The sequence below is a fragment of the Rhinatrema bivittatum genome, chromosome 3 (assembly GCF_901001135.1).
Source record: "Rhinatrema bivittatum chromosome 3, aRhiBiv1.1, whole genome shotgun sequence".
NCBI lineage: Eukaryota > Metazoa > Chordata > Amphibia > Gymnophiona > Rhinatrematidae > Rhinatrema > Rhinatrema bivittatum.
In genome coordinates, this window is record NC_042617.1 from 90,539,524 (window position 1) to 90,558,863 (window position 19,340).

The 19,340-nt window shown below is 41.5% G+C and overlaps 2 protein-coding genes across 3 annotated transcripts in view; one reads left to right on the plus strand and one right to left on the minus strand.

Annotated features, from left to right (window-relative positions):
* Nucleotides 1-9,457, minus strand: part of CLHC1 (clathrin heavy chain linker domain containing 1) — a 183,562-nt gene extending 174,105 nt beyond the window's left edge. Inside the window, exons 1-3 of one of the 2 annotated variants that reach the window (XM_029593451.1) lie at nt 9,305-9,457; nt 8,898-8,993; nt 706-958 (exon numbers count right to left, since the gene is read on the minus strand). In XM_029593451.1, coding sequence (XP_029449311.1) covers nt 706-891 — 186 coding nt within the window. In that variant the 5' untranslated portion in view covers nt 892-958; nt 8,898-8,993; nt 9,305-9,457. The remainder of the gene's footprint in view (nt 1-705; nt 959-8,897; nt 8,994-9,304) is intronic. The other variant, XM_029593450.1, reaches the window with a different exon arrangement.
* Nucleotides 9,458-9,884: 427 nt separating this feature from the next.
* RPS27A (ribosomal protein S27a) lies at nt 9,885-18,556 on the plus strand. Its single transcript, XM_029593452.1, has 6 exons — nt 9,885-10,001; nt 10,094-10,158; nt 11,725-11,779; nt 15,697-15,782; nt 17,173-17,304; nt 18,372-18,556. Exons 2-6 carry the CDS (start codon nt 10,111-10,113, stop codon nt 18,519-18,521), a joined length of 471 nt encoding a protein of 156 aa, XP_029449312.1. The 5' UTR covers nt 9,885-10,001; nt 10,094-10,110; the 3' UTR covers nt 18,522-18,556.
* Nucleotides 18,557-19,340: the final 784 nt, after the last annotated feature.

Sequence of the window (19,340 nt, forward strand, 5' to 3'; positions counted from 1 at the left end):
AGTCCCATACCCAAAATGTCCAATGTAGCTGTCCTTACTCCCAAAACTTCTAATAAGGTTCTCATCAACGTGATACCCCCAGCCTCTCAACACCCTGAACAAAGGGAACCATCCTCCCTGTGCCTATCTCCGGTCCATTTTTCCAGGCATCTTCAAGTTAATGCCGCTTAGGAATAAGCTCCCGAGTGTGCTGGAGGCAAAATCAATGTTCTTATGGAATAAACTCCATTAGTATGCAGAGATCTGTTTACTTGCTGTTCACCAAAGGAAAGTTCCAATGCGGTGGAAAACCTTGGACCATGAAGTGTATTTTATATGTGTATAAACCTGGACACAGAAAGCATGGTTAGCCTGTTTAGGATTTACAAGTATGTAAAACATCTTGTGCAGCTGACGGTTCTTGACTGATTGAGCCCATACCTGTCAACTAACCCTAGACCATGTGTCATTTTGGACCAGTCCTTGAATTTTTTTTAGGTACTCTGCAACCTCTAGTCCTACCTTCCCTATTAAGAACGAAAGACAATCATTTCCATAAAGCATTCAAATGGAAAATATAAAAAGCAAGACTGGCTTAAAATCATGCAAATAGCAAGCAAATATGTGCAAGATGTTTGGGTGGTGAGCACAAAAAGGGAGGAAATTCTCTTTAAATAGATCTCTTTACAAGAAACAAGCAATCTCTCTTCTATATTATGTCATTACCTTGTCAAATACGTTTCTGTATATCAGATAATTCTGCTCAGGATCTAAATCATTAGTAGAACTCAGTTCTTTGGTTTCTGTACTTATGTATTTCTGAATGTTGTCAAAAAACATTTTGTCCCTATCATTAAAAATAGGAGGAAGGATCTGATGTTTGTTTAATCTGGGAGTAACGGTAGACATCATGGATGGCCAATACTTTCATTTCTCATACTTCATGTTTCCTCACAAAGGCACGTCTTTCTGTCAAAGCCTAAAAGAAAAAAAGAGGTGCTGTTAAAACAATGTAAAATACCTAAGACTAACTATGATCATGCATTCAGTGATAGTTTCTCATTCTTCTATGTGTCTTTTTATTAAATCATGTTTTATAAAACGTCAAGATCATCCAACAGCTAAAACAATACATCTACAACTTTTTCTCCCTTATAGCCTTCCCCACACATCCATTCAATATAACCATTATACTGAAAAACAATACAACAAATCTAAAATTGTTCTCTGATAAGCCAGACCTGATAAAACACATGGATGTTTCTTGCACTTTTCTCCCCAACCCTCCCCCATACATCAGTGTTACATGCAGATCCAATCAATATAAAACTTAAGCTATATTATTTCACTATTCAGAATCATAAAGTATTCAGAATTAGGCTATGAGTCCTGTGGGATCTAATGCTCAAATATGGTTCCCAATTTTTCAAAAATTGTAATCTTGTTGTCGGTGAGAAGCGTGCAGTAAGGGATTCCAAAGACATCATGTCATGTATAGCATTTCATGCAAGAAGGGCGGAGTTAAAGGCACACACATTTAGGTAAATCACAGCATAATAATGTGCGGCAATGACTTAAACTGGACAATAGCACTATAAATGAAGCATAAACAGTTTAATAAGTGCACACACCAATAGTGCACAAGATTTAAATCAAATGAAACGTAAACACGTAGTTATACAAAGCCCCGACACGGCCGTGTTTTGCGTTAGGCTGCGTCAGGGGGATGAATTCCAAAGTTCTATAAAGACAAAATACATACAGATATTGTACAGTGTGGCAGGCACAATGAGAACATTAGTAAAGCTGTAAAAAATGAGTATTGTCGAGTCCGACGGATTCCACGTGGTCTAAGAATTAATAAGGAACCTCGTTTGCATGCTGACAACACAGAATTTGTATCTAAATGGAATCAAACTCTAAATAAGTGCTCATTCGATCTGATGGTGTAAATTGTTGAAACAACAAAGCAGGCTGCATGTGCTTTACAAGAAGATGTTACCTCTAAAATTGACCAGCTAAAATCATCTTTGCCAATTGACACTTTTTCAACCCAGTTAAAAGATTTTAAACAAAATCTTGAGAAATTCCGCACTGATTTGAAAACTATTAAATTCAATAAATTTCAAAGGGACGCATCTGATTACTCACACGGATTTGTTTACCCATGGATGTCCACTACCTCTCGCCCTCCGAAAAGAAAAGTGGCTTTCGCAACAAGCTCCTCAGACGATTCCTCTGGGGATGAAATAGGGGCCTTACCTGTATCAACTGTGCAACCGCCACCTGGTGCATCTTCAGCACCTTCTTCATCCTTGTTCTCCTCTTTCTTAGATCAACACCACCTATCCTCCGCACCTCCCAAACCCCAATTCCCTCCACGTCCTCGCCAGAAACCACCAGATCCAACAATGTGCACGACCCGTTCACAATCACGGACTTTCGACCCGTGGCAATGACTCAATCCTTGTCCACTGTTTTTAATCTATCATCTCATCAACTCTCTCAACCGGAATTACTCCTGCTACAGCATGGCTTGTCCTTCGTACCCACCATTACATATGACACTTTTAAAATTCAGACTAGCTTTCAACGGTTTCTAAGATTGTTAAAGATTAAGCTTTTTTTCGCCTCTTCACCACCTACTATTGATTGTTCGATTTTTTCCCGAAAATCTCAGTGGGTTCCTCCTGGCCCCCCTGACCCTTTAATTACAGCCTTTGAACGTCTAGTATTACATGACCTGTCCTTTAAGGAACAGGCCTTCTCTAATAAATTTTCCAACATCTCCCGTTTTGAAAAGAAAGCTATTTCCACCCTCAAATCTGACTCGTCAATTGTCATCAAACCAGCGGACAAAAATGGTAGCATAGTAATTCAAAACCGGTTGGATTCGACGCAGAAGTTCTCCGCCAACTTTCAGATACCACCTATTATTTACCTCTCTCTGAGGATCCTTGTCCACAGTTAAAATCTTTAATTGAGGAAATTGTACAACAAGGTCTTGATCAACATTTTTTGACATCAAGGGAAGCTAACTTTCTTTGTGAGAAATTTCCAGTCACCCCAGTTTTTTATACACTTCCTAAGATTCACAAGTCGGTAATGTCTCCCCCCGGTAGGCCTATTGTTGCAGGAATTGGTTCTGTCTTAGAACCCCTCTCTCAGTTTGTGGACCATTTCTTACGCCCTTTTGTTTCACTTTGCCCTTCCTATGTGCGGGACTCTAGCCACTTTATATCCATTTTGAATAGTCTAGCTGTTCCACAGGAACCCTTTTTGTTTGTTACTTTAGATATAGTATCTTTATACTCCAATATCCGGCAAGAAGAAGCCATTACAGTCGTCCAATCTACTCTTTCTACACGGGATTCAGGTGAACGTATTCCAACATCCTTTCTTGTAGCCCTGACACGCATAGCTTTAACTAAGAACTATTTTAGTTTTTTAGGGAATTTCTTTCAACAAATTAAGGGGACTGCGATGGAGGCAACAATGGCCTCCATCGCAGTCCCCTTAATTTACGTGGCTTTCTTTGAATCTAAATTTATTCAAAATTCTCCTTTTCAAGAGTTCTTTCCTGTTTGGCTCCGCTATATAGATGATGTCTTTTTAATTTGGACAGGTACAGAGATTCAGTTTTTCCTCTTCTTGGACTGGTTGAACTCCTGTAACCCACACTTAAAATTTGAACGTAGTATGCATAGCTCTCATATCTCCTATTTAGACATCATAGTCAGTGTACAAGAACATCACTTCGTTACATCATGGTACCGAAAACCCACTGACCGGAACACCTTGTTACAGTACATGAGCCATCATCCACGGACCCTCAGAGATAACATTCCTGTGGGCCAGTTCCTATGTCTCCGGAGACTATGCTTCTCTCGCCAAGACTATATTCAACAAGCTAAAACTATGACTTTATGTTTTTTGGAACGGGGGTACCCCAGAAAGATTATAAAACGGGCTTACAAGACAGCTCTGTATGTTAACCGGGACCTACTTTTTTCTCCACATCATATTGAGCCTTCATCTCAACTTACATGTGTTCTTCCTTTTTCCGTTCACACTCATGAAGTTATCAATATTATCAAATCTCACTGACATCTTCTCTCTCCTCATGTAATCTTCCAGGATCTGCCACGTTTTGCATTAACCCGAGGTCGCAATTTGCGAGATTGTCTTACCGCCTCTGAACTTAAATTACCTTCCTCTGATGCTAGTGACAAGGAAAAAGGTCATAGGCCATGTTCTCATTGTTCTGTGTGCACTCATTCTATGACCATTCATACTTTTCAACATCCTTGTTCCCTTAAACAGTACTGTCTTCATCATTATACTACGTGCGCCTCAAGTGGAGTTGTATACGTCATCTTATGTCCCTGCCCAAAAATTTATGTTGGTAAAACCACTCGCCCTCTTCGCTCCCGGATTATCGAACACCGTTCCTGCCTAAGATCTGGCCATTTGGAGGCTCCTTTAGTCACTCACTGGCAGACTGCTAATCATTCCATCTCTGACCTCCGTTTCTTTGTGTTAGAACATATTCCCAGACCTGCGCGAGGTGGTAACTGGTCTCTTTTACTTATTCAACATGAGCAAAAATGGATATATGAGCTTAACTCATTAGCCTCGCTAGGTTTGAATAAGGAAATTGAGTGGTCCGCCTTTTCTTAGTCCATACACTGCCACGTCCTCGCACCTTGCTTGTTCTCTCTTTCTTTGACTCGGTATTGGGGTCCCTAAGAATATATGGTAACCAGGGCCGTTGTGTTCACCTTCCTTTTTCTTTATTTATAGTTTTTCTTTATTTATAGTTTTTACTTTATTTATAGTTTCACAACATTTAGGGGTTGTTTACCTCTGTTTTTCTTTGCTCATTAGTTCTTCTTTTTATTTATGTTCCTTTTTCACTTTCATTTTTATTTTTATTTCCATTTCATTTATATATATTCATTTTATTTTTTACAGTAATTAAAGTACCGCATACACTCTTTATCTGGCTTGTCATCACCCAGTCTTATTTCATACCTTCCTAGTTGCAGTTTATATTTATCTCCAAAATTGGTCCACCCAGCCTCCTGTGGTTAGTTTTCACATATCCGCTTATCAGTTTTTTTGGCTAGTGTTTCTTCTGATACCTTGAGTTGTCAATCATCCCATACTATCTGGTCATCTCACATTTACATCGTGTCCTTCCCCCTTCCCCCCCCCCCCCACATTGCTTTCCTCCTGTTTGATTACATACATATGAGAACCCCTTCAGGAATCCCCTGTTCCGCGGCAACCTGTCAATCTTGATCACGTGATTATCTTCCCGCGCATGTTCTCTTTAGAACTAGCCTTTTTAAACGCTCAATTTTTCAGCGTTTCCCTCTGGGACATCGCGATTACACTATTTACAACCCTTTAAGTAAGCCGGTATTTTTCCTTTGTATTTCTACTTTGCATTGCTCTTAAACTTTCAATGTAAGTTTTTATTTATGTGCTTTTGGTTTATTTCTTAGCCTTTCAACATGTCGGGCACAAGCACAGCGAGAATATTTTGACCGCTTGTTTTCAACCCGCGTCTTCATCTTGCAGAATTATATGGTAATTTTTTTGGCCAGCCTCTCACATTATTTCCGTGGTTTCCTTCTGAGTTTAGCTTTGTTTGATTATTTACCACTGTTTTTATTTTGGGTTGTAGTGACTGAGACCTTCGGGTCCATTCTTTGAAATATTTCACAGTCCGTTGCGATGTCCCCGGAGGACTTAATTCATCTTTTAGACTTTTGCTACTGAACAAATCATTTTGGGACTCCGCGGTTTGAAGGTAATCTTGCTATTTGTGATACCTCATAAGATGCTGGAAGCTTCGGTAACATACAATACCCTAATGCTCCCGTGCTTGTACTTTGTTCTTTGTTTTAGAATCTGACATTTAGCGTTTTTCGGCGCAACCAGATCTTTACTCCTAGCCCTCTTAAGGTACTATATCAGCTGAATTAATTGCGCCGGTTCTAATACTCTACTTGATTTTGCACCTCCTTTCCGTCCTTTCCTTCGTTTTCCTTTCCTTCTTCTTCTTCCTTGCCTCTCCCCAGTTTTCCCCTTCCCTTCTTCCCTCTTCCTTCCCTCCCCCTTTCTCCTTCCCACCTTTTCCTTTTTTCCGCCCTGCTCCCTCCCTTCCTCTCCCCTTCCCCCCCTTTTCTTCCCTCTCTCTCTTCCTCCCCTTTCCTTTTTTTCCCTTCCCCCTTCCTTTCTTTCCCTCCCCCCCCCATCCATACAGGGTTCATATCACCTATATGTTTTCAGACTGCTCCTGTGCCTCAGACTGCTTTGTTGTTTTGTTTGTTGCTTCTCACAGTGTCTTGTGTACCTCTCATTTTTACAGCTTTACTAATGTTCTCATTGTGCCTGCCACACTGTACAATATCTGTATGTATTTTGTCTTTAAGGAACTTTGGAATTCATCCCCCTGTCGCAGCCTGACGCGAAACATGGCCGTGTCGGGGCTTTGTATAACTACGTGTTTACGTTTCATTTGATTTAAATCTTGTGCACTATTGGTGTGTGCACTTATTAAACTGTTTATGCTTCATTTATAGTGCTACAAGCCGTTAAGCCCGTTAAAACGGGCTACATTACATTTTTTTTTCAGTCCATTTTCTAACACAGCACCCTTCTACACTTTTTCTCCCTCTCTCCCCCTTCCCCTCGTTCACTCCTCCCCTTTCCTCCACTCAGTCTTACTCACCCTCTGTCTCCCACTGCCTCCTTCCCCTCACTCTCACCTCCCTCCCCTTCCCTCAGTCACTCCCACCTCTCTCCCCTTCCCTCAGTCACTCCCCACCCTCTCTCAATCCCATCCCCTCCCCCTCAGCCCTCCTCCACTCCCTTTTTCTTTGCGCCACAACTTCTTACCCTTCCACTTACTCACATCCCTGTCTCTCACCTCTCCCTCATTCTCCCTCTCCCCCTTCCATTTACTCACATCCCTGTCTCTCACCTCTCCCTCATTCTCCCTCTCCCCTCAATCTTCCCCACCCCCTACCTCCCTCCCACACACTCACCCACTCCTCCCTCCCACTCAGTCCCTCCCTCCCCCTCCCCCAGTCCCTCCCCCTCCCTCAGACCCTCTCACTCAGTCCCTCCCTCCCACTCAGTCCCTCCCTCCCTCCTTCCCTCCCACTCAGTCCCTCCCTCTCACTCAGTCACTCCCTCCCACTCTCCCACTCCCTCCCTCTCACTCAGTCCGTCCCTCCCTCTCTCTCTCTCCTCCCTCCCTCGCTACTGGCTGCCGCTGCCGCCGCCGCTGCCACCCACCGCCGCTGCCACCCACCGCCGCTGCCACTCGACGCCGCCATGTTTTTTTTTTTTCTGACGCTGGCTGAGACCGACGTGCTCGCCCGCACATGCGCGGTAGAGCTGGTCTCTACTGCGCATTTGCGGCACGTCGGTCAACCTTCAATTATTAGGTTGATTGTCCAGTTTAATTCATTGCCGCACATTATTTTGCTGTGATGTATAGCATTTCGCCATTGACAAAATGATGGAGAGGTCTCGGATCTCCAAACCAGCAATATGGATCTTTTGCCCTGTTCTAGCATTTTCATGACTAGCCATTTATGGCAACTCTTCCGTACATGTCTGGAAATTCCCATATTGAACAATATGACGTCCGGATTCATAAGGATATTACTTTGTATCATCGTCATTGTGTCTTTTTAAAGAGATATGTTTCCACTGGTGTGCTGCATGGGGTTTCAGGGGTCTCTTGAGAGCCCATTGTTATTACCTTATGAAAACAATAAAAGTGACACCAAATGTAGCACAGTTGGAAAGAGCCCCTTGATTTGAAATCAGTAGCACACCACTGACTTTTTCCTTCTAAATCGTACAGAGTTTATTGCAGTTAATGGACATTTTTCTCATATTTACAACTTTCATTCCAAGTACTCTCAACTTTACATTTGTCTTACCACTCTACAAAAGATTTTTTTTTTAAAACAGTACTGCACTTTGGTGGCAAGTGGAGGAATGGCAAATATAAAATAGCAGATTGGTTTGTCGCTGATAAACTCTGTTTGAATGACTATATTAAAAAAGGAAATTGTCAGGTATCTTCATGGGCATTCTACAGCTCCTCCTCTAGAATAGATCCTCTCTGCAATCATTTTTACTCGTCTCTAGGTCTCCTCCTTTTAGTTACGTGGTCACAGTAGAGATATGGTACTGTACCTCAAGGAGCCATTAGCTAGATGGGAAAATCTAGGGGAACTAGAAGAGCAGTGGGCAAAATTAAAAAGAGGAGAGTAAATAAATGAAAGAGGAAAAAGAGGCTGCTATGGTTTTCTAAAGAGCTAGCTTAATAGATAAAGAAAAAATTAGTTAGTGTTCACAAGAGATCACAGAAAAAGGAAAACAGACAATATCTAGAAAAGAGAAACCAGGAAAGTAGTCAGGAAAGCAAAGTTTGAAATGGAAGAAAAACAACAAATTCAGTAAAACAGGGGAACAAGACCTTTTTTTTAGATATATCAGTGATAGAAAGTGCAGAAGTGGCATTGTGAGATTGAGAGGTGAAGAGCAAGACTACCACATGAGTGGAAAAGAAGATAAATGAGGAGAAAGTGGAGAAGATAAGAGTGATGGGAAAGAGGAGAGAGAGGAAGGGAAAGAAGAATGAGGGAAAGAGGAAGAAAAGAGTTGAAACTGAAGGATTAGGAGGGGGAGGATTAATTTGCGCTCTTTGTTGAAAATCGCCCTCTTAAAAGTTACTCCTCGGTGACAGCTCTGTGCTACTATGTAGTCAAATATTACCTATAGCTTGTTAAACTTTATTTCTAAAATAATGAAGAAATCGAAAAGGGCCAGCAAGTATTACAACAGAGCTACACTTCATCTCTTCTGAGCCTCTACCATTCTCATACCTGGGAACTCTCCGGATTTAGCCAGAATACTCTGGAAATTTAGACAAATTACCGGGTCTCCAGGCAAGATCATAAAATCCCTGGGCGGCATTATTTCTGAGAAAGAAAGCAAGAGAGAGAAAGGAGCACTTTGAAGTCAGGGTGGGGTTACATTGGTTTGCCTATGGCACTACAGACCCTTGCACCGCCCTGTGCATGAGGATTGCAGGAGCCGGTGGGAAAGAATGCCTGTTGTTTGTAGGGGGAGGCAAGAGAGAAAATGTCCTGTGTCGCTGTACCTGCTCTGTACCCCGCCACCCCCTGACTAATCTTGAAAAATCTCAGGGTGAGCAGAGCTCAAAAGTTCCCAGGTATGGCCATTCTTAGCCCAGAAATAAACGAGGTTCATTTCCGTACTTTTTACTTACCGATTTAATCTGACAGACAATAATTTCAGTTAGCGTGGAAGTCCCTTCAAATGTTAAAAAAAAAAAAAAGAAAGAAAAAGAAAAGAAAAGAAAACCCCTACTTTCCACTTTTTCTACATCTGGCATATTTTCCCGCATATAATGGTTGTTAACAGTTACTAAGGCCGTCGCTAAGGAAATGACTATCATCGTGCTGGAAGTAGTTTGCATTTTGGGAAATGTAGTCCATTGTTTTTCTTTCAGGGCCGCCATCTTTTGGACAGTACATTTTAGTTCATTAAAAAAGTTCAAGGTGCAAATAAATTCAGTATCTGCAAAACATAACTAATCGAATAAAATATTTCATTAAGGGAATTCGTGAAGCTAGTAAAAAAAAAAAAAAAAAGCGTGAGATCAACCGCTCGCGTCCCTGCGCCTATGCCTTAAACCACAAGTTCCGTAATGCAAAGCTCTAATTTTAACGGGTTTAAAACAATATTTATGTATTTTAAGATAATGCTGTTGATGATATCTAACCATTTGTATGGAATTAAAAATTAAAAAATAGGTCTGTGTAAAAGTTTTTATTTGATGAAATAGGAAGCATGGGTGCCAGAGGCAGGCAGTAAGTTAGCCAGCCTTGAGCCCTTGAGGAGGTGGCAGGAAAACCCCGTGTGGCGGACAGGAAGTCCTCTTCTCCGGTCCGCCATAGCAAGAGGTGAGTGCTGTAGTGGTGCTCTGGCCCCGTTTTGGGGTTTTTTTGCTGTCACCCTGGGTGTAACGTGCGCTCTCTGTGTCGTGTTCTCGCAGGTGGATTCGGCCGCAGGATGCAGATCTTCGTGAAGACACTAACGGGCAAGACCATCACCCTCGAGGTGAGTAAGCGAGGCTGCGGCCTGTGCCTGGCGGCGCTTCTCTCAGCGCCCTCCCCGACGCCGCTGGGCTTCTGGATCGCGGGAGGCTGCTCCCATGCCTCCGCCCGAGCTCCGGCCGCTCCCCGGCTTGCGGCAGCTTTTGGGGCCTGGCTCTGTAGTTGCCTCAGCCTGATCTGTCCTGTGTCCCGCGTGCTCTAAGCTACTGCTGAATGAATTTAGATTCTCTGGATGCTGCTTAAAAAAAAAAAAAAAAGACCCACTGGATGCGAACGATTGGGTTTGTATTCTCCTATAACTGTAGGGCTGTTATGAACAACCTTAATATGCATTCGAGAATTTTTTTCTTTTTATTTTCAATGGGTAAACGTATCATAAGTTTTTGTCCTCTTAATTTAAATTTTCTTTTAAAGTAAATAATCAGATTGTACGGTTTTCTGTTTTAGCTGTTATATGATCGCGTGTTTTCCCTTTTACCATACACATCAATTTTATATAGTGACGTTCCATTCATAATTGACAAGCACTATTAAACTTTCAGAAATTTGCCAGTAGCTTCTACAGTTAGGATACTTCTGGGTACTAACATGCTTGATCAGTTTATTGCCTTCTCAGGGGCCGATGCAATAAATATGTGCTCCCAGGTGCCCTCCCTGGGGGTGCCATGCAACATTTAAATTAGGGGGTCTTGTTAACAAGGAGGTGCTAGGGACACTTACGTGCCCCTAGCCCCTAGCCCCTCCTTACTAACAAGAACCTAGATGGTGTCTACCAGTTAGGAAAACCAACACTGAGTTTATTGGCATCGGTTTTCCTAAACGCTGCACAGCCAGGGATCCTGCACCCCACTGCCAATGTGTTTTGTTTTTTTTTTTAACTTTATTTATCGCAACGATCTTAAGTAGGAGGCAGTACAGAAAAGGTAGTTTTAAGAGCGCTCAGCTATTAATGCCTGCTCCAGGCAGGTGGGCGTTAATTTCTGATCACTAAATCTGCTTCCTAGACACACACGTTCTCTTTTTTTTTTTTGCATTGGGAGTGAACACCTAATAGCGCATTCACATGCATTTGCATGTGAATGAGCGCTAATAGATTCACTCTGGATGCGCGTTGTAGTGTGCCTATGTGACCTGTGTCCAACTCCAGGTTGGACACAGGTCACATAGGCACACTACAATAAATACAGTGCACTCAGCAGTTAGCTGAGTGCACTGTATTTATTTATTTATTTAACATTTTTCTATACGACCTTCAAGGTTGAATACCATATCAGGTCGGTTTACATCGAACAGGGGTAGATCAGTGTAACATAACATAACAAAGGAACAACTTTTTATAATTAGTGGAGACAAAGCATCAGCCCCATCAGTTTGGAAAAAGTTAGTTGTTTTTAAATCATGTAATCTATAATATGTTGAGGAGTAAGTAAAATATATGCATGTTGGATTCATTTGTCCGTATGCTTTCCTTGCAGTTGTGTTCTATTTGTGGCTGTTCATTTTATTCCACTTATTAAAGCATTTTACAGGAGGAAGGCCCATGAATGGCTTTTTTTTTTTTTCTTTTCAGGTCGAGTCTTCAGATGTTATTGAAAATGTCAAAGCTAAGATTCAGGAAAAGGAAGGCAAGTTTTTTGTGTGTTTTTTCCAACTGGTTGACCATATCCATACTATTTAAGTGTTAGTTTGAAAATTAGACTCATATTTATTAAACTAATATTCAATACAATTGTGAGGAAGTGGATGACTTTATATTGTTTGGTAACTCCTCCAGAAGAATGTGTGTCAAATGTATTACCATTAAACAGTATAAATGTTTAAATTGCAAAAACATGAAGCCAATGTGATGCACTGTGTGTGTGTGAGACCAGTTGATGTACTCATTTAGCAAGATCTTCATTTCTCAGGGCTACATGCATCACAACTAGCTCAACAGCAATTTGTTGCTTGCCCATAAATATAATCATAGATCTGTAACATGCTGAAACTTTTTAGCATTTTTAGAACTTGCAATAAAATGAGTACTCTTTATTTCAAACATGTCTCCTCTTAGCGCTGCCTGTGTGATGATTCAAACTTCCAATTGAACATCTCTGTGAATATTAGTGCCTGTGTTGATAAATCAGTCCTTCGATGATGGTCCAAGAGTCATATTACAATGTTTAATGTCCCCAACTTGGGCCGTGTTTCGGTCGATAACTTCCTGCTTTGGTTAGACTATCTAGTGAGCATACTCACTAATATTCACAGAGATGGCCAATTGGAATTTTGAACCATTGCTGCAGAGATGGTGCTAAGAGGAAACACGTTTGAGAAGTGTACTCATTTTTATTGCAAGTTTAAAAAAAAAATGCTAAACTTCAGCACATGGTGGAATTATGATTATATTTATGGGCAAGCAAGTAACATAAGTTGCTGTTGGTAGGTGTGATGCATGTAGCCCTGAGAAATGAAGATCTGCTAATTAGTGAATCAATTGGTCATAAATATATATTGTCACATTGGCTTCATGATTGTTATACTGTTTAATATTCATTTGGCACACATTCTTCTGGAGGAGTTACTAGGATTATATTGTGATTTTTTTTTTCTCCATCCTTGGACTATATTAGTATTTTTATATTGTTTGGTCCCTGCGCTACACCTGTTTAAATCTTCAGTGTGCATGATTCTCAGAGTAGGGAATGGTGGTTGGAGGGGGAGATGCACACACATAGCAGGATATGACCAGGACTGGCCCCCCACACCCCCCACTATTTTTTTTTAATTTGCCTTCCAGATGCCCTTTTACTGCAGATAGTTGCTGGTAGATTCTAAGGATTAATGCAGTGTCACTGACAAGTTTAAGTATGGCCTCTTCATTGTGTCCTAAACGGGAGTTGCAAGTGTTAGTAAATTTACTAACAATATAAAACAAAATGAAAACAAGCCAAGAATGGCATTCATATCTGTAAAAACACGGCCCTGATGTTGTTCAGTTCTCTGTTTCTGTGCTGTGCACATGGTTAAAAAAAAACTTGTTATAAAAATGATGATGGAAATTTTTTTGTTTGCAAAGTGTGCTAGCAGGCTTGTTACAAATCATTATCTAGAAAACAGGTCTGCAGTAAGATGGATGAGAGAGTGAGGTTAAGTCATCTTGTGATTGTATTTAATATTATGAACACTTTCATGATTTCTAAAATGTGTAGAAAAGTTAGGTTATCAGGAAGAAAAAAAATGTACAAAACTTAAGCCTGGATTTATCAAAATGCACTAAATATCGCATGCAATAGAAAAGGGGGCGTGTTATGGTAATAGGCAGTTTATTGCAATTTGCGCTAATACCTATGCAAAGAGCTAAGTTACCGCAAATTGCAATAACTTTTTTCGCACTTTGAGATGTGCCAGAATGTGGTATTTCCTACATACAACCACTAGGGGAACCATGTTGAAAGCGAGCACCATAATGCCCTCACTCTAGATAGGTATTTATATCTCTTGTGGGAGGCCTCCTAGTAACTCGAGGTGAGATTTAGGCATTAGTGTAGGGGGTTAGGGGCCACTTTGACATTCAAAGTGAGTCGTACGAACAGGACGGTGTTCTCTTGTGAAGATTTGATGACCCTCGGAGTGAGGAAACTCACCCAGAAATGAGATTTGTGCAATGTTCTCTCAACCTAGTTTGGACTCGCTACCTGGGTTAACATCAAGCCTGCTATCACACTTTGAATGTCAAAGTGGCCCCTAACCCCTACACTAATGCCTAAATCTCACCTCGAGTTACTAGGAGGGCCTCCCATAGAGAGATAAATGCCTATCTAGGGTGCGGGCAATATGGCTAGGTTCTCTCTCGACAGCCTGAATAGCTAGGCTGGTGCTCCAGGAGCCTCAACACTACTAATACAGGCCTTTGAGAACACATCGCAAAATGTGATGCAACCTATCACACGGCTTAACACTACTGAAAAAGGTGTAGCTAAAATCGACTTAAACCATGTGATAGGACTTCGCAAAATGGTTAACCCAGCCCACTCCCGCCCCTAACTCCTCTTTTTCGGATTTGCATCGCACCGTACGTTAAGGTGTTATCGCATGCAAAAACGCATATAGCATTTTGATAAATGACGCCCTCTGTGGCCTAGTGGTTGGAGCATTGGGCTGAGAAGCCAGAAGCAGGATTCAAATTGCACTTGCCTACTGTCACTCCTTGTGACCTTGGCCAGGTCACTTTTTTCTCCCATTGCCTCAGGTACCTGCTTAGCTTAAAAGCTTTGGGGGGCATGTATTTGAATTCTAATAATGCTGTAAGCTGCCTAGGAAGGCAGCTAGAAAAATAAGTTGGCAACTCTGATTCTAAGATTGGTGTGGTATCCACTATCTTCAGTGTAGAGATGGCCCACCAAGTTTTCCTCTGTAGGTACAGCTAACTGCTTACCAGAATGTAAGAACAATAGTATAAGTAAAGATTTTAATTTTGAAATAATTCAACTGACAGTCGTTAAGATATTCTATTTTATGTTTTTGGTTTTGGTTTTTTTTTTATTAATCCAGGAGTGTAGTACAAAGCCATCCAATCTAAATAAAACAAGCTGCTATTATGCAGAGCATTATCAAGAACTTGTGCAAGGTAGAAACAGCTGAAGAGCAGATTTTGGAAAGCAGGTGTAGGCCTGGTACAAATTATTGAAAAAAACATGAATGATAAATTGCTGGGATAAAATATTGATTGAGAGGAAATAGTATAGGAGAATTTTAATACTGCTGTTTCAAATGTAATATCTGTCAGGCCGATTCAGAAAAACGCGCAGGCCACTCTCCTGGGCGGGCGATTCAGGAGGGTGGCCTATGCAAATGAGGGCTCGTGGTAAAAGGAGGCGCTAGGGACACCAGTGCACCCCTAGCGCCTCCTTTTTGACAGGAGCGGTGGCTGTCAGCGGGTTTGACAGCAGACGCTCAATTTTGCCAGCGTCTGTTCTCAAACCCGCTGACAGTCACGGGTTCGGAAATCGGATGCCGGCAAAATTGAGCATCTGGTTTCAACTCAGTTTTTACTGCTTTTCTATGCACTTCCCCGGTGCCGGCAGAAGTTAAAATGTGCTGCTTGGCTGCACATTTTACTTTCTGTATCGCGCGGGAATAACTAATAGGGCCATCAACGTGCATTTGCATGTTGCAAGCGCTATTAGTTTCGGGGGGGGGGGGGGGTGTTGGATGCGCATTTTCGACGCACTATTACGTAAACGCGTCAAACGCACATCCAAATGGGGTTAACAGTGCGCTCCACCAGACTGTACTGTATCGGCCTGTGTATTAGGTAGGTACCTCCAGGTTACACAGCAGCATTAAAATGTTAATTATCCTCTAATTTCCTCATGAATTAAAAGTTGTCACTCTTTGAGTGTTAGTGTTTCAGAATGTAGTGTTTATTCAGCACAAAGAACAATACTGAACTCTTCCACATTGCAGGTCTTTTTGTCTCGTAGAATGTCTTCATTGCATCACTACTCTGCTGCTGTCTTTCTTACAGAATGAATTATAACTTTATTCCACTTTTCATTAGGCATTCCTCCTGATCAGCAGCGACTGATTTTTGCTGGCAAACAGCTAGAAGATGGACGCAGTCTGGCAGACTACAACATTCAGAAGGTGCATTCAAACATTCCAGAGACAAATTGTGGAGCATTTCTAAAGCAATGTGTGACTACTCTCAGAATTCTCATTTAGCATTTGTGGAGAAGGTCAGCAGGAAGAAGAGGCTGTGTACTGGAGAATAGTGCACTCTTCTAGAAAAGCTGGGTCACTTGAATGAACTACAGAATATTTAAAACACATTTGAGGTGTGTGCGGTTATTCATTGTACTGTAGATGGGTAGTGAGTTTATGGGGAGATAGAGGGAAAAGCAGGAGTTCAGAATTAGCTTGATCACACAGGGACGGACGGTAATCGGATTTTGAATCTTAAGATAAAACATTTTCCTAAAAAAATAGGTTTTGAGGCAGCACGGGTCAGCAGCTACATGAATTTGGCAAATTTGTTTTTACAAGCGAAATGTCAGTCTTGTTCTTGTATGCATTCTGTGTTGTTTATGGGCACAATTTGGAGAGTCTTTTTTAATGACTGAGGTAGTAGTTGTATGTGAGGTATTGATAACATTATGCTCTTATTTTTAAGTTTTAAAAAAAAAAAAAGATTGTGGAAAAGCAGCTTTTTGCTGAAGATTCAGTTAAAGCTGATGATCAAAGCAGCTGCTGTATGGATCCAGTGGAGTTTTCTGCTTAACAGCTTACTGAAGAAAAGGCTGAGGAAAGAATAGAAATTATACCCTTCCCCTGCGTTATTCCTAGGGTTAACATCTGAGGTTTTTTTTTTTTATTATTTTGTCCAGTGTACTTAGAGCTTTTTGGAAACCTAGGCTGCCAATAATGGAGTATAGTGCTAAAAGTATAACTGTCCAGTGTGGGGTTGCATATGGAGTGACCTTATTTTGAGCCTCTTTTTTTTTTTTTTGCCATTTTCTGTATCCATCAATCTTCATCCTCCTGAGATTTGCTCTAGCTGCTTCCAACAATGAAACCTAGGAGACAAATGGGAAGATCACATAATGTGGCAGGTCAAGGCATGTTTTTAAGGAGCCATATGTTGCCGCTAATTTATTTCTTGTTTTCTCATAAATGTAGATCAAGTATTGTGGTGACTTGTAGCTGTAAGCAGGGTGCAGCATATGAAAGTTATTTCCAAAGTTACTCCTTGTTGCCATGAGAGCAAATACATGCTCTCTTCTCTTGGTATCATGACTGCTGACTTCAGCAACAATTGCTACCTGGTCTGAGTAGCTTAAACAGATTTAAATCTGAGATTGTCATAGATAGGCCTGAGCTTAGATTATAACTTGTGCACAATGTACAGAAATCTTTTCATGCTGTATAGTGGAGTTGGGTCTTCCCTGCGATTGTCACTTTTGGTGGTAAAAGCTTAAAGCATGATGGGTGTGGTGACATTTGGTTTGGGGTCTGAAGGCTTGGCCTTTATTTGCAGGAGTCAACTCTCCACCTTGTGCTCAGACTCCGTGGTGGTGCTAAGAAGAGGAAGAAGAAGTCTTACACCACTCCCAAGAAGAATAAGCACAAGAGAAAGAAGGTGAAGCTTGCTGTGCTCAAGTATTACAAGGTGAGAGCCATTAGCATTCTAGTCAATTTTTAAATTCAGACGGTTGAATTTTTTTTTTTTTTAAGCAGCTAGTCTTTATTTTCAAGTTTACATAGTCAAATTGAGATTTTCAGTTCAAAAGGAACAATGTAGCCTAGTGCTAAATCTGGAATTTCCCAACCTTTTCAAAATGTGTGGCACACTAACCTCTGCAGAGCAGGAGTGCAGACATGAGGATGACTCATGGCCAAAAGAAGAGCTAAAAGCTCCATAAGTCTCTCCAAATTTTAAACCAAAGGGAGTAAAGACCTAGATGAACTCATCACGGCGGCCCAGCTCCCTCTCTATACTATTGCAGGAGAAGGGAGAAGTGTGTGGTGGAGTCAGTTAAGTTACTTTGGCTGCCAGAGCTCCCCTGCTGCTGGCTACGTCCACTATTCTGAGTAAGTCACGTCTGGCACTCGGTGCAAGCTCTCCCCAACTCACGCAGCCTGGGGATAGGACAGGCTGGAAGGCGAAAGAGGAGGAGCTGCTGTGTTCAACATGTGTGCCGCACAAAGCGAGGCCAACCTGTCTGAGCCCTATATGCTGTCTATTAATTACCACATGTGGGACTCATGCTGTAAGAACCACCATGGAGTGTGTTGTTGCTGTGAGGTGCTAAGAGCAGAGCCCAAGGGCTGGCTTGCATCTGGACATCAGGCAGTAGCAGTGACCTTTCTTCCCCCCCCCCCCCCCCCCCCCCCCGATCAGGTATGAAGGTACATCAGTTTTGCCATGGCACACTGATTGGGAAGTACTGTGCTAAATAGCAGCAACACTTGTTTGAGCACAGCTTCACCTCCCTTTCTTTGAACAATCATTATTTTGTACACAGAATGCAATATTTTATCTAAACTGCTGAGTCTTCTAAATATTAAATTGGGGTTAAGTGAAAATGTTAAAATCGAATGGCTTATTTTGGTGACTTGTTTGTGGGTGGTAGTCTGCCCTCCTAAGTGTATGCTTTGGTGGGGAGCCAGTAGATTAAAAGCACCACAATGAATGTCACTGCCTTTGTTTGCTGATGTTTCCTGTTTGTGTCTCAGGTTGATGAGAATGGGAAGATCCATCGGCTGCGCCGCGAGTGCCCCTCCGAGGAGTGTGGTGCTGGAGTCTTCATGGCCAGCCACTTCGACAGGCATTACTGCGGCAAGTGCTGTCTGACATACTGCTTCAACAAACCAGAAGACAAGTAGATGTGTATTTTAATAAAAGAACTTGACAAACTGTAGCTGGCTGCTTTTGTGTTCTGTTCTTTAACAGCTACACTTCATGGTCTTGATATTGCTACAACATGACAGGTAGCTCAACTCCTTCCATAACAGCAATTTTGTAAACTCATCCTACCGTTACATAGCAAAAGCAAAGCTGTGGATGTACACAAGTGGCTGCTGTGATAAAGTTTATCTGAGGAAGATTAACTAAATCAAAATGGTGAAGATGGATTACTGATTATTGCTATGTCCCCCGTCCCCCCCCTATTTTTATTTGGGTCATGGTGTATTTTTGCTTCACCCCCTGTGTAAGGATTGCCTTGTGCCCTCCTAACTTCCTGTATATTCATAATGGTGTGAAGAATTGATATATAGACATCTTGCAGAACAAACTGGTACTGATGCTCTGAGGTCATATACAAAGGAGATTTTCTACATCTAGATGGGAGAAACTTGTTCAGCCTTAAGAGGAGGTCTCCTTTCACAAATTACAATGTTGCCATCTGAAGGAGAAATCTGCTTAAAAACTTAGCAATTTATTCATATATATATATTTTTTTTTTTAAATCAACTAACCCTGAAACCTGTTTTGTAGTGTGTGGGACTCTCGTTTAAAGGGATGCTCTTCCACCATGGAAGTAAATGGTATTTGTTACCAGTCCTGTCTTGTGTGGTATCTGTCATGAATATTCATGAGCTTTTTTGCAGACTCATTGGGGATATCCTGAAACCTCAACTAGCTAATGAGCAGCTGGGACAGGTTTGGGAGCAATTGTTTTAAAGTAAGGTTGTAGTTATGGG